Consider the following 16,065-nt stretch of genomic DNA (forward strand, 5'->3'; position numbering starts at 1 on the left):
TGGAGGTGTTCAGCGAAACGATCGCCGAGCCTGCGCTTGGTCTCGCTGGTGTAGAGAAGTTGACATCTGGAACAGCGGATACAATAGATGAGGTTGGAGGACATGCAAGTGAACCTCTGCCTCACCTGGAAAGATTGTTTGGGTCCTTGGATGGAGTCGGGGGGTGGGGGTGGTGTTAAAGGGACAGGTGTTGCATCTCCTGCAGTTGCAGGGAAAAGCACCTGGGGAGGGGACGAGTGGACCAGGGAGTTTGAGGGAACGGTCACTGCGGAAAGTAGAAAGGGGGGGGAATGGGAAGATGTGGCCAGTGGTGGGATCCCGTTGGAGGTGGCGGAAATGTTGGAGGATAATTTGTTGTATGCGACGGCTGATTGTTACAAATAGGGGGAAGGGGAGCAAGAGCGGAGCTGCGGGATATTGAGGAGACCCTAGTGACGGTCTCATCTATAATGGAAGAGGGGAACCCCTGTTTCCTAAAGAATGAGGACATCTCCGATGCCCTGGTATGGAACACCTCATCCAGGGCGCAGATGCGGTGTAGACGGATATTGGGTGTAGGGATTGAGTTTTTACAGGAAACAGGGTGGGAAGAAGTGAAGTCAAGATAGCTATGGGAGTCAGTGGGTTTGCAGTAGATGTCGGTCACTAGTCTGTCTCCTGTGATGGAGATGGTGAGATCCAGAAACTGTAGGGAGATGTCAGAGATGGTCCAAGTAATTTGGACCATAGAATGCTGTACATTACTTTTCCTCTGCTTCCTTCAAGAATAACAAGTCTGCCAAACATTAGCAAAAATTTAATTTTGTTTTTGTTTTTAACTTTTGCTAGGTGATCACTTTGCAGACGAAGAATCAAAATGTGATAAAATGTGTTGACCATAGTTTTTCTTTTAACTAATCGTCAGTTGACCATTGCGCTCAATTATGTCAGTTGTGCAAACTTTGGGGGCGAGACAGACATCAGCCCTGGAGACAAACATTTGTTGATAGCGGGAACATGGGAAAGACCCCGAGGCAGAGACAGACGCTGAGGCCTCCCTGCATTCTCCAGCTCTAGTGACAGTCCTGTTGGTTTGCCTTCAAAGTTGACACCTTTGGTCAAAAGCACACCAGCCTGTTCTGCCCTGAGCAATAGACTCCATGTCTTGGAGGAGCATTGCAGCCTAGAAGTAGAGTTTCTGCCTTACAGCGCTAGAGACCCGGGTTTGATCCCGACTACAGGTGCTGTCTGTACGAAGATTGTGTTCTCCCTGTGACTGCACGGGTTTTCCCCAGGTACTCTGGTTTGCTCTCACACTCCAAAGACATACAGGTTAGTTGGAAATTTGGCTTCAGTAAAAACTGTAAACTGATAGTGCTAGTATACGGGGATTGATGGTCAAAGTAGACTTGGTGGGCCACATGGATTATGTGGTCTGTCCAGCACAGCTACACTCAGGATCGTGGACTCCATACTGATCAGGCCAACTCTGTCTAGAACCTCCAGCTTTTGTCACCTTATCTTGCCTTTTGATGCCCACGTGTGATCACCGAGGTCCCCCGTGGAAACATTCGAGCTGTCTGATCAGTGTCCATTCTGTACCCAAATTCCAATCACAGATAGTGACACATGGTCCCAATCTGAAAGGTCACCTATCCATGTTCTCCTGAAATGCTGCCGAACCACCTGAGATAGTCCAGCATTCAGTTTCTTTAGCACATGATGTTAATGCGTTCGTGTGCAAGTATACCAAAATTGAAGTCAGTGGCATCTGTATCAATGGCTGCATTTCCAAAATTATCTCGTTGGCACAATAAAGATGCCTGGATGCAAGACAGCCCAATTGAGAGTTTGAAGAAACAAAGAACTGCAGATGCTGGTTAATATATAAAAGGACACATTCCTTCTCTCCAGATATGCTGCCTGACCCGCTGAGTTACTCCAGCATTTTCTGTCTACCAGAGGACACAAAGTGCTGGAGAAACTCAGCAGGTCAGCCATCACCCTTGGCCAAAATAGATAGGTGACGTTTCTGGTCCAGAACCTTCTTCAGACAGAAGAATACATCTCGACCCGAAATATCACTTAACCATGTTCTCCAGAGATGCTACCCGACCCAATGAGTTAATCCAACACTTCGTGTCCAATTGAGAATTCTCCCTTTTGTTTTCATTTGAGCCTCAAAAAAATGTTTACCACAATTTGACCATCATCAGTCGTAGTCGCACCATTTCAATGCAGACTGGTTAATAAATAACACTTCAATTTTTAATTGTCTGTATTGCCCAAAGTGTAGTACAGTTATGAAAGCTACCAAAACAGTCCCCTCTGTTCACCCTCTGAACAACTAAACACTTTAAAAATTCAAAATGGTCAGTGAAATTTTAAATGTTTTGCCATCAAAATCTATGGAAAATTCCACTCCCTCTGCATCCCAACAAAGCATGCAAGATAAATTCCTGAAGAATGGAGTTTAAAACAAGACACATACAAACCAGTGTAGTTAATGTAGCCCTTATTTAAACCAACAAAGGGGTTATTCTTCCTTTTAAAGTATAGCGCTGCTGCTGACAGATAAACAACAATAGTGCATTGTGTGAAGTGAGGTCTTGTGTTACTGGAAAGTCAATAGCACCTAATCCCAGCTGTTGAGCGAGATGGAAAGGTCCACCTGAATATTCTCTGGAGCTTCTTACAAATACAGCAGGTGGAATAATTGAATGACTGAGGTGGAAAGTTTTACACCACACACAATATTTTAAAAATTCCACAACAGGGAACATGCTATGAAAAATTAAACAGTAACTCCTCCAAGCTGACTCAGCGTTTTATTTTGGCCAATTCAAGCCTAACATTATTGGTCTGTAATAGACGAAAGTTAATATAGGGAGCCTGGTAGCCAAAGGAAACTATTTCTATGCCAGTAAGGTGGCTAAAATACTTGTACTACACTGCTGTGATATTTGCATTTCATGTGACAGATTTCTACTGGGAGGAGTATTCAGTAAAAGAACTAGCCAGTCAAAATTGGAGATTAAATTAGTAGAGGATGGCACAGTGGCACAGCAGTAGAGTTGCCGCCTTACAGCGCCAGAGACCTTGGGTGCTGTCTGAACGGAGTTTGTACATTCTCCCTGTGAACGCACACATTCTCTCTGTGTGCTCTGGTTTACTCTCTCATGCCAAAGACGTGCAAGTTTGTAGGCTTCTGTAAATTTCCCCTTGAGAGAAGGATGTGAAACTGGGATAACATAGAACTAGTGTACGGGTGATCATTGGTCAGCGTGGACTCAGTGGGCCTGTTTCCATGCTATATCTCTAAACTAAACTGTGATATTTATGCGACCTTGTTCCAACAAGTTGCTGCCCTACAGCCTAAGGAAGGGGGTAAAACCTAAACAGGTATTAGCAGCCCAGTCATGTCCAGCCACACATCAAAGCCTCATCCAATTCTGATCCAATTTTCCCCAAATAGTTTGTGGAGTGCAATCAAACAGAACAGTTTAGGTGCTGCACATCTACCCGGATAAAACCAGAACAGATACTTTTATCATCTCAACAGTGCCGCCACACTGACTGTCACATAGACCAATTATAATTACCAGATTATATTTTGTATTAGAATCTAGGAAATTAGTTACGGCTTTGCCAGCATCTAAATTATGGTCATTACAAATGTGTGAATTCCATAATGCAAACTGACTTCTCCAGTAAAAAAAATTCCACAATTGGCCCAGATTTAACAGTGCTATCAGCATCAAAATCATTCAATGTAGAGGCAGGACTGACTCCTGTTCAGTATTCTTTGCTGGATATAGAAACAATAATTCTCTCTCAGATACCCACACATTCCATTCAGTATTAAAGAGTGAGCAATAAAACAAAATTAAGTAAAGCAAAGAACTTCACATGCTGGTTTACACCAAAGCAACAATTACAAGTTAGTTTGGCATCCACCTTATCCAACTGGTTGAAGGTGTGTGGACTCACAGATGCTGGATGAGAACAGAAGTAGACTGCAACATTATCCCTAACCAGTCTGAGGAAAGGTCTCGACCCAAAATGTCACCAATTCCTTCTCTCCAGAGATGCAGCCTGTCCTGCCTGCTGAGTTACTCCAGCTTTTTGTGTCTAGCTCCCTCCGTTTTGTATCACTCCAACCTTGGTACACACATAGGACAAATTAGGCACTAATTGTGACCTGCGGAAATGCTTGTTATCATAAAACATGCATTCATTCCAGAAATGATGGTTGGAAGAGTTGGTGGGTAAGGGAAGAGAGAAATACTAGGGCAGCAAGGGGAAAAAAAATGCTTTCTGGATTGCTTGCAAAGATGAAGGTCCCATGCCTTAGAACAAGTCTGATGGCCCCTTTTTGTACAGTCTTAGAATGCCACCAAAGTGAAAGCTACAAATACATATCTGCAGTTAACCCAATATCATCTTTATTGTTTTTGTCAAATGTCTTTTTTTTTTAAAGTTACAAGATATGGACATTGTTGGACAATACTAGCATTTATTCAGATGGGGCAGAGAGGGAAATTATACAATTGGGCAGCACGATGGCACAGCTGGTAGAGCTGTTGCCACACGGCACTAGAGAACTGAGTTCAATCCTGACCTCGGGTGCTGTCTGTGTGGAGTTTGCACATTCTCTGTTGCCTCATGGGATTCCTTTAGGTGCTCCAGTACCCCCCACATCCCAAAGACATGCAGGTTTGTAGGTTAACTTCCTCAGTAAATTGCCCCAGTGTGTAGGGAGTGGATGCGAAAGTGGGATAACGTGGAACTGGTGTGAATGGGTGATCGATGGTCGGTGTGGATTCAGTGGATCAAAGGTTTCCATAAGGTATCTCAAACTAAACAATTGAGGCATATCAGTACAATTGTTACCTGTGATCTTATTCCAAAGCCTCAAATTGGCTTAGATGTAGACACAAAGAACTGCAGATGCTGGTTTACAAAAAAGACAAAGTGCTGGAGCAACTCAGCAGCACGGGAACATGCATTGGTGATATTTAAGGTCAGGATCTGTTGACTTAGTCTAGCAATTTGCATCAAGTGCCTTATTGGCTTCAATATTTAAATTTTGATATCTCCACTCCATTCCAAAAGATTGACTGTTTATCAGTTTAAATCAAGCCCCAAAAAGCTCAAAGCCAAAGTAAAATTCAGAGACTGGTAGATATCGTCAACAGGTCAGGTAGCATCTCAGGGGAGAGAAACAGATGATGTTTCAGGTCAATGATAGCTTAGTAAAATTAAGGAAAAAGTAATTAAAAAACATGGTTATGTTGAAGGCGGCAGAGATGTGCAGAGAACAAAGGAAAAACCTTGCACCATTGTACCCCTCAAATCTTGATGACAACAACGATAGATTACCAGCCTTTCCAGTTCATAGATATACAGCATGGAAACAGGTCCTTCAGCCCAACTCGTTCATGCCAAGTAAGATGCCATATCTACGATAGGTCTATTTTCCTGCATTTAGCCCATATTCATCTGAACCTTTCCTATCCATGTACCCATCCAAATGTCTTAAATGTTTTGTATCTGCCTCGACTACTTCAGATAGACACAAAATGCTGGAGTAACTCAGCGGGACTGGCAGCATCTCTGGAGAGGAGTGGACCCATTCCTAAGTAACTAGGTTACTCCACCATTTTTTGTCTACCTTTGGTTTAAGCCAGCATCTGCAGTTCCTTCCTACATATTTCAACTATTTCAAAAATAGCCAGCCTGGATCAAAGGTTAAGCATATGCAAATCTAACCACTTTTTGCCACAAAAGGACTTAGCAAGCAAGGCAGCATCTCTGGTGAACACAGATAGTGATGTTTTGGGTTGAGACCCTCCTTCAGACTGATTTTGGGGGGGGGGGGGGGGGGGGGGGGGGAGAAAAGAAAGCTGAAAAAGGGGGAGGCAGAATAAAACATTGTAGGTCAACACAGGCAAGGGGGATTTTTGACAGATGGTTGAAAAAAGTCAGAGATATAAACAATAGGGGTGTGACTTGTTTGAAGAGTTGTGGATGGTAAAACTGGGGGAGGAAATAGGAGAGTCCAGGTGGGGCCCGGGGGGGAAGGTGGGCAAAGGGAGGGTGGGTGCCGGGAGAGGGGGGGAGAAAGAGGTTACTTGATGGTATGAATGTTGAATTCTTCAATCAGAACATGTGCACTTTTCTCTCTCCACAGACACTGCAGAACCTGATGAATATTTACAGCATTGCCTCTCATTTCAGTTTTCCAGTACCTCCAGTGATCTGCACACATCAGTTTCAGCACTTCTATTCCCAACCCCCACTCTCCCATTCTTTGTCCGCACCTCAAAATGAAGAGACCTTAAATTTAAAAAACCCAGGAAAATGCCTAAAATAGCTGAATTCTCCCACTGTTCTATCATTCCTGCCAGGCTGCCACCCCCGGTTCCATCTCCAACTGGCTGTTTAGAACCCTGCTGTTATGAACACATCTAAACTTCACAACTTCCCAGTGGGAATAACTCTATATTAAGAATGGCCATCCTTACATAATGTTTTCAGCACCTATACTGTTAGCAAGCTTTCTGATCAGTGCAGCCCAAGTGGAAAAATTCAAACACGATCAATACCTCTGCTTTAAAAACAGATGAAAATTGAGCTGAATGATTCTTGAAAGTCACCCGCTTCTCAGAATTCCACTTGTCTTTCACCTGACTATTACAAATGTCGCAATCGGGAGTTGTGAAATGGGGCGGAACAGCTATAGATTTGCTGCCTTGCAGTGCCGAAGGCCTAGGATCCATCCTGACGGCAGATGCTGTCTGTACGGAGTTTGTACGTTCTGCCTGTGACCGTGTTAATTTTCTCCTAGTGCTCCAGTTCCCTCTCACACTCCAAAGGTTTGCAGGTTAACCAGCTTTGGAGAAAATTGCAAATTGCCCCTAGTGGCATAGAAACATGGAACATAGGTGCAGGAGAAGGCCATTTGGACCTTCGAGCCAGCACCGCCATTCATTGTGATCATATCATATCATATATAACACAACGCGGAAACAGGCCTTTTCGGCCCACCAAGTCCGCGCCGCCCAGCGATCCCCGTACATTAACACTATCCTACACCCACTAGGGACAATTTTTACATTTACCCAGCCAATTAACCTACAAACCTGTACGTCTTTGGAGTGTGGGAGGAAACCGAAGATCTCGGAGAAAACCCACGCAGGTCACGGGGAGAACGTACAAACTCCTTACAGTGCAGCACCCGTAGTCAGGATCGAACCTGAGTCTCCGGCGCTGCATTCGCTGTAAAGCAGCAACTCTACCGCTGCGCTATCATGGCTGATCATCCACAATCAGTAACCCGTGCCTGCCTTCTCCCCATATCCCTTGATTCTGCTAGCCCCTAGAGCTCGATCTAACTCTCCTTTAAATGCATCCAGTGAATTGGCCTCTACTGCCTTCTGTGGCAGAAAATTTCACAAATTCACAACTCTCTGGGTGAAAAAAGTTTTTTCAACAAAATGTTACAACAGAAAGTTTAACCTTCACACAGGTGTAGTGTACACAAGTGGGTAGGATAGTGTTAGTGCAACAGGGATCGCTGATTGATGTGGACTCGGTGGGCCGAAGGGCCTGTTTCCATGCCATATCTCTAAATTAAACTAAAGTAAAGTAACAGGGAGTTGAATATGCAATAATGTAGACTTGTGAACCCCCCAGTCACAGGGTTGCAACTCACGTTGAATAATTAATAGGGGATAATAGATGGGCTTGAGAAATGTCTAGTATTTCAAATCAAATAACTCACGTGGGGAAGGAAGCCAAGAAAGCCAAGCTTGAGTTGTTTACAAATCATCTGAGTTATAGATCAAGTTGCTCCCTGTCACTCATCTTATATTCTTTACATGAAGATATATACGAATTACAAAGAGAAAACTTTGGCATCTCCTCTTCTTACAAAGTTTCCCCCCAAAATCACTTTAAAGGTAAATTATCAGTGTGACAGCTAAATTAGGGAGGTGAATCTGTGGAATTCATTGTCACAGAAGGCTGTGAAGGCAAGTCAGGGGATTTTTTTTAAAAGGTGGAGATTGGTAGACTCTGGATTAGTATGCATGTCAGGGGTTATGGGGAGAAGGCATGAAAATGGGGTTGAGAGGGAAAGATAGAGCAATGATTGACTGACGGTGTAGACTTGGTTGGGCTGATTATCCTACTTTCGCTCCAAAAACATATAAAAATTAACATCTACAAGTGGCCATTTTAACCAGCACACCTTAACAATGAACATCTACTGGCATGAAAAGTCCTCACAACGAATGATTTTATTTGCACAAATGATTCACCAGGCTTGGGTAGAACCTGACCCCTAGTTGTTTCCTTTTTGCAGAGCCAGTGACACAAGACCTGATTTATTTCAGAGCAGCATAGATAACAATCAGCTATTGACCATTCCTGAGCTCCATACAATTGCTTTATCTAATAGCCTGTTCTTTTATCAGATAAAGCACAGCTGAGTTAGCATGGAACATCAGGGCAGGAAAAAAATCTGTTAGAATTTTCTAATTGTACAAAACTATTGTTTCACCAATGGCTGAATTGGTCAGGATGCCAGTTCTTAGTCAGAGAAAAAAATGTTAAATAGAAACATTTGAACCATAAATGGATCCAGACTGAAGAGACTCAAAAAGCAAGAGGGCATTGCAAGCAGAATATTTATTTGAAAGTATGTGCTGCAAAAGCTGGAAATCAACTGAAAACACTAGAAGTTATCATTGTTAATTTGTTCACTTAAATAAACATATAAATCAGCCTCTATTGCCAATTTAAACCAGACACAAAAAAGCTGGAGTAGCTCAGCAAGTCCAGCAGCAACTCTGGAGAAAAAGGAATTTCGGGTCGCAACCTTTCTTCAGACTCAGAGTCAAGAGAAAGGGGAACGAGAGAGACACAGACATTACTTCAGACAAATGAAAGGAAGATATGCAGAAAACAATGATAATCAAGGATGTGTGAACCCCACAGATGGCTGTGGGATAGGTGATAATGAGTTATACAGACAGTGGAACTCAACCGGATGACAGTGAAACTGGTACGACGACTAGGGTGGGGGAGGGACAGAGAGAAAAGGGATGTAAGGGTTACCTGAAGGTAGAGATATCAATATTCATAGCGCTGTATTGGAAGCCGGCACCAGCAGGCCCTCTATCCATTATCAGCTTGTCACTACTGTGTAACATCACTGCCCTGAGAATAAACATCCAGAGTATGGAAATTGAAAGGATACTAGTCAACCATCTCCTCTCCCCGATTGCCAAATTCCCACCACATCCTAACATCCACGCAGTTTCACATGCTACTCAAGTCCATGCCATCTCAGTTATTTCCCGTACTACTTATTTTCCATGTAACCTAAACTCCCCACATTCCAATCAATTTCAATTTAAAGATGCAGCTTGGAAACTGGCCCTTTGGCTCACCGAGTCCACACCATGTTATCCCAGTTTCACATCCTACACACTAGGGACAATTCACGGAAGCCAATTAACCTAAAAAACTTGCATGTGCTTGGATTGTGGGAGGAAACCAGAGCACCCAAAGAAAACCCATGTGGTCACAGGGAGAACGCACAAACAGCATCCATACTTAGGATCAAACCTGGGTCTCTGCAGCTGTAAGTAAGCAACTCTACCGCTGCACCAGATCCTACCATTTATCTATATTCTCCTACTTGCAGTTTAATCAACATTATACATTAACTTATGCCCTCTTTAAAAAATATGCTACCATGTTACAACAGGCGATTGATTAGTCTTCCAACTTGCAATAACAATAAATGTTTGTATGCAAAAATAAACTACCCATAACTCTGGAGACGGGAAAATGCCAGATGCTGGAATCTTGAGCAAAGAAAAAAAAGAATTGCTAGAGGAACTCAGCGGGTCAGTCAGCATCTGCAGAAGGAATAGACAACTGTATCAATTCAGGTTGGGGTCTTTAGGATGATTGGAGAGAAAGCTAGAAAAGGGAGGTGGGGGTGGGACGAAGCCTGGCAAGTAATAGGTACGGGGAGGAGGTGAATTGAGATGGGTAGAGGAAGCGCCATAGACTGGAGAAGGAGATACGAGGTGAAAAGTTCAAAAGTTCTCGGAGTAGAATTAGGCCATTGAGCTCATCAAGACCATGCAATTCAATCATGGCTATCTTCCCCTCTCAACCCCATTCCCCTGCCTTCTCCCATAACCATTTCTTGAACAGCTCCATCCAAGACAGCAGGAAATTAAAGAGAATGGTTGACGCAGCTCAGACGATCACACAAACCAACCTTGTGCACCCTTGAAAAGGGTGTAAAATAAGAACAGGGCAATGAAATGTACAACCTGAGGGAGTGATTTGGGTTGAAGACAACAGGGGAGAGAAGGAGTGTGAAAAGGGAAGTGTAGGACACAGGAATGGGAGGGAAAATGAGCAGATTGACTTGGGTGATGGGAGAAATATGTGCACACAAGGAGGTAGGGAATATCTTATTGGAGATCAGTAAGAGACTTCAATGTTCGTACCACTGGGTTACAAGCTACCAAGGGGTGATGGAGATGCTGTTGTTCTTGTTTGTATGCGGCTCACTCTGGCAATGCAGGAGGCAAAGGACTGGAAGGTTGATATGGGTATGGGAAGGAGAGTAAAAATGGTTGGCAAGTGTGAGTGTTCAGCTAAATGGTTGCTCAGTTTCTGCACGGTCTCCTAAGCAATTCAATCATTGGCCATACTGCAACCAGGTCTCGACCCGAACCGTCACCCATTCCGTCTCACCAGAGATGCTGCCTGTCCCACTGAGTTACTCCAGCATTTTGTGTCTATCTTCTCTACTGCTCTTTCTCCTCATATCACTCTTCCAGAAACGAGCTACAGAAAGCCTCTCTATCTCTGTTTCAGCCCAGAGATGGAGAGTCAACGGTGTATGCTCCTTTAATCAGGGGCAATGGCTTGGCCCAAAGGACCAACCATAATCCCCCCCCCTCCACTTTCCCACCCCGCTCCCCCTCCATTTTCCCCTCTCCCTATCCACTTCCCCCCCATCACTCCCCCGCCTCTCCCCCTCAACTTTCCCCCCCGCTCCCCCTCCACTTTCCCCCCTCTCCCCCTCCACCCCTTCTCCCTCCCCCCTCTACTTCCCCCGCCTCCCCCTCCACTCTCCGCCGCCTCTCCCCCCTCCACTTTCTCCCCCTCTCCACTGTCTCCCCCTCTCCACTTTCTCCCCCACCACTTTCTCCCCTCTCCCCACCACTTCCCCCCCTCTACTTTCCCCCTCTCCCCCACCACTTCTCCCCCCCTCTCCCCCACCACTTCCCCCCTCCACTTTCCCCCTCTCCCCACCACTTCTCCCCTCTCCCCCACCACTTTCTCCCCCCCTCTCCCCCTCCACTTCCCCCTCTCCCCCACCACTTCTCCCCTCTCCCCCACCACTTTCCCCCTCTCCCCCTCCACTTTCCCCCTCCCCCACCACTTTTCCCCCTCTCCCCCTCCACTTTCCCCCCTCTCCCCCCTCCACTTTCCCCCTCTCCCCCACCACTTTCTCCCCCCTCTCCCCACCACTTTCCCCCCTCTCCCCCTCCACTTTCTCCCCCCTCTCCCCCACCACTTTCCCCCCTCTCCCCTCCACTTTCTCCCTCTCCCCCTCTACTTTCCCCCTCTACTTTCCCCTCTCCCCACCACTTTCTCCCCTCTCCCCCCTCCACTTTCTCCCCTCTCTCCCCCTCCACTTTCTCCCCCCTCTACTTTCTCCCCTCTCCCCACCACTTTCCCCCCTCTCCCCACCACTCCCCCCCCTCTCCCCCTCCACTTTCTCCCCCCTCCACCCCCACTTTCTCCCCCCTCTCCCCCACCACTTTCCCCCCCCTCTCCCCCACCACTTTCCCCCCTTTCCCCAACCACTTCTCCCCCCTCTCCCCCTCCACTTTATCCCCCCTCTCCCCCACCACTTTCCCCCCTCTCCCCACCACTTTCTCCCCCCTCTCCCCCACCACTTTCTCCCCTCTCGCCCACCACTTCCCCCCTCTACTTTCCCCCTCTCCCCCACCACTTTCTCCCCCCTCTCCCCACCACTTTCTCCCCCCTCTCCCCCTCCACTTTCCCCCTCTCCCCCACCACTTTCCCCCCTCTCCCCCACCACTTCTCCCCCCTCTCCCCCACCACTTTCTCCCCCCTCTCCCCCACCACTTTCCCCCTCTCCCCCACCACTTTCTCCCCCCTCTCCCCACCACTTTCCCCCTCTCCCCCTCCACTTTCTCCCCCCTCTCCCCCTCCACTTTCTCCCCCCTCTCCCCCACCACTTTCCCCCCTCTCCCCTCCACTTTCCCCCTCTCCCCCTCTACTTCCCCCTCCACTTTCTCCCCTCTCTCCTTTCTCCCCCCTCTACTTTCTCCCCTCTCCCCACCACTTTCCCCCCTCTCCCCACCACTTTCCCCCCTCTCCCCACCACTCCCCCTCCACTTTCTCCCCCACCACTCCCCCTCCACTTTCTCCCCCCTCTCCCCCTCCACTTTCTCCCCCCTCTCCCCCTCCACTTTCTCCCCCCTCTCCCCACCACTTTCCCCCCTTTCCCCAACCACTTTCTCCCCCCTCTCCCCAACCACTTTCTCCCCCTCTCCCCCTCCACTTTATCCCCCCTCTCCCCCTCCACTTTATCCCCCCTCTCCCCCACCACTTTCCCCCCTCTCCCCACCACTTTCTCCCCCCTCTCCCCACCACTTTCTCCCCCCTCTCCCCCTCCACTTTATCCCTCCTCTCCCCCTCCACTTTCTCCCCCTCCACTTTCCCCCCTTTCCCCAACCACTTTATCCCCCATCTCCCCCTCCACTTTCCCCCCTTTCCCCCTCCACTTTATCCCCCCTCTCCCCCTCCACTTTCCCCCCCTTTCCCCAACCACTTTATCCCCCATCTCCCCCTCCACTTTCCCCCCCTCTCCCCCTCCACTTTCTCCCCCTCTCCCCCTCCACTTTCTCCCCCTCTCCCCCTCCACTTTATCCCCCCTCTCCCCCTCCACTTTCTCCCCCCTCTCCCCCTCCACTTTATCCCCCCTCTCCCCCTCCACTTTCTCCCCCTCTCCCCCTCTACTTTCCCCCCTTCTCCCACCACTTTCCCCCCCCCTCTACTTTCCCCCTTCTCCCACCACTTTCCCCCTCCACTCCTCTCTCCCTCTATCCACTCCCCAACTTACCGAAGAAGGGCGGCAGGTAGGAGACACTTTCAAGGAAAGATCTGGTGTCGATCTGCTTGTCCGCCGGCAGCTGCTTGAACTGGTGCTCCACTAACATCGCCATGGGTGGTGGCGATGGTGAAACTGAAGCTGAACCTCAGCACTCTCCTCTCCTCGAGGTAGCACAATAGGTTTGGTTTGGTTTTGGTTTTGTTAGTTTGTTTGTTTTAAACTTGCCAGCAGCGAGCACCTCCTGAGCGCGACCTGCTCCACTGGCCGACCGGGCCCGACTGGGAACACCCACTCGTGTCATAGCAACAGCCCAGAACGGCCGGCCAATCACACGCACGCTCCGCGACCATCCGACCAATCAGCTCCGTCCGCACCAACCAGCCAATCCCACGACAGCAAAAAACAACCAATGGAAACCTAGGATTAGCCAATCACCCACACGCCCATTCACCCAATCGACCAGTTAAAAGTATTTAGCTGCTAGTCTATATTTATTTTTTAAATTTTATTTAAAAAGTTTTAAAATATATACATATATGATATTTAACCGAGAGGTATAATTTATAATAAATAATGGTTTATGTGTGTAAGAAAATAACTGCAGATGCTGGTACAAATCGAAGGTTTTTATTTCACAAAATGCTAGAGTAACTCAGCAGGTCAGGCAGCAACTCAGGAGAGAAGGAATGGGTGACGTTTCGGGTCGAGACCCTTCTTCAATGGTTTATGTGTGTCTTGGATATGCAGGAAATGGGGGTGGATATGCAGGTTCTTGGTTCTTGGTCCTCCAAAATATTCCAAATCGAATTTAAACTGGAAATGTGGAGATATGGATTGTATTGAGCCAAGGAACTGCAGATGCTGGTTTACAAAGAAAAATACACAAAGTGCTGGAGCAACTCAGTAGGTCAGGGAGCATCTCTGGAGAACATGATGCCAAGAGCAACTCTTACCTGCTTGCACATAATCCAGTCTGAAGAAGGGTCTCAACCCGAAACATCACCCATTCCTTCTCTCCAGAGATGCAGCCTGTCCCGCTGAGTTACTCCAGCATTTTGTGTATATTTTTATGGAGAGGTGACGTTTCAGGTCAGGACCCTTCTTTAGACTGGATTATGTGCAAGTAGATAAGAGTTGCTCTGCGGCACAGACATTGTGAGCCGAAGGACCTGTTCTTGTGCTGTACTGTTCAATGTTCAAAGAAAACATGTCTCACTTTATACCGTGTGTAATTTGACTAAAAGACATTCTCTGTCTTCTCAAACTTTATTTTCAGAATTCTCCATTGTCTCACTTCTCCCCTCTCTGTCTTTCTGTAATTTACCCAGGTCTGTAATCCTAATTTATAGCATCTGCCATCAACTAATGCTGGCCCCTTCGCCAAAGTCATTTGCTTCACCATCAGGTCAAAGAATCTGAGCTGTGGAATTTCCTTTCATTCCCGTTGACTCCACCTTTAATTCCTCCATTAAGATGGCCCTAAAGTCCTTCCTCTTTGCCAAATTTTTGGTCAGGGTCAAATATCTAATTTGTGGTTCACTGCCAATTTTTATTGAAATATTCCGCAAATTTCTTTTGGAAATTTTGTTAAAGACACTTGTGAACAAAGGTTGCTTTATTTCAAATACATTTCCAACAGTGCAAGAGTGACTAGACTGTACCTCATTAGCAGTAAAGTGTCAGGACATGCAGTAGTTGCAATTTAAATCCCCAAGTCATAGTAATCATTAAAAAAAGTTACAAAAATGAAGAAACTTGTTCAGCCCATCATCTTGTGGAAATACCCAGCCCAGGATTGTACAACGTGGAAAGGAGAATTCAGGATGGCATTGTAAATCTCCAGTCTATTCATCGGGAGTCTGTGGAAGCTCTGTCTCTCAAGCTACTCACCTGCCAACCACCTGCCTACCACATCGAGCAATTCCTGGCCCTCCTTTGGCAGTCTGTCGATCCCATTTTGCCATCATTAGCTATCTCAGAACTCACAAAAATCAGTATTGAAGCAAGTCATCCTCAGTTCTGAAGATCTGTCTAAGAAGAATAAGAGGAAGGAAATAGTGGATATTGGCTATGATGGAGTCATAGAGTCATATAACGTGGAAACAGGCCCTTTAGCCCAAATTGCCCATGCCGACCAAGATATCCCATCTACATTAATCCAACCTGCTGCATTTGGCTCATATTCCTCTAGACTGATATTTGAAGCCTGAAAGTGATGAAACAAGGTTAGAAGACTACGAGCCTAAACAGTATTGATATAATCATGAAAGTAAAATTTTAATAGAAGGATATAGCCCAGGGGGAATGAAAAGAAGAATTAACAGGTAAAACAATGATAATGCAATGGGAGGCTTTCAAGAATGAGACCGTTTTGATGCAGACCAAATACATTCCCAGAAAAGGAGAAGCACTAGAGATTTCAGATTATGGTGAAGTAGAAAAAGTTTACAAAGTTAGAGTATGCCATACCAAGCTATGATGCATCCCGATAAGATGCTTTCCACGGTGCTTCTGTAGAAATTGGTAAGAGTAATTGGAGATATGCCAAATTCCTTTTGTTTTTAAAGTGTTAATGGATTAATGAGCTTTCTTGGCCATATTGTCATTGTTATTGTACCAGATTGTTGGTGATATTTACACCTAGGAACTTGAAGCTCTCAATCATCTTGAGTTCAGCACATTGATACAGACTGTATGTCTGTATGTCCTCCACTCTGCTTCCTGAAGTCAATAACCAGCCCCTTCATTTTGCTGACATTGATGGAGAGATAGTTGTCTTGACACCATGTTACTCAGCTTTCTATCTCCTTCCATCGTAGGTTGCTAAAGGAATTAACGGGGATTTCAGAATCCTTCACCACAATCTCTCAAACTTCCTTGGATCTGGGTCTGTACCAGAG

General features: G+C 46.3%; 1 protein-coding gene across 1 annotated transcript in view; it reads right to left on the minus strand.

The window, feature by feature from the left end:
- gltpa (glycolipid transfer protein a) overlaps nucleotides 1-13,430 on the minus strand; it is a 35,947-nt gene extending 22,517 nt beyond the window's left edge. The window contains exon 1 of the mRNA XM_078421260.1: nucleotides 13,175-13,430. Coding sequence (XP_078277386.1) covers nucleotides 13,175-13,277 — 103 coding nt within the window. The 5' untranslated portion in view covers nucleotides 13,278-13,430. The remainder of the gene's footprint in view (nucleotides 1-13,174) is intronic.
- Nucleotides 13,431-16,065: the final 2,635 nt, after the last annotated feature.

The sequence above is a fragment of the Rhinoraja longicauda genome, chromosome 25 (genome assembly GCF_053455715.1).
Source record: "Rhinoraja longicauda isolate Sanriku21f chromosome 25, sRhiLon1.1, whole genome shotgun sequence".
NCBI lineage: Eukaryota > Metazoa > Chordata > Chondrichthyes > Rajiformes > Arhynchobatidae > Rhinoraja > Rhinoraja longicauda.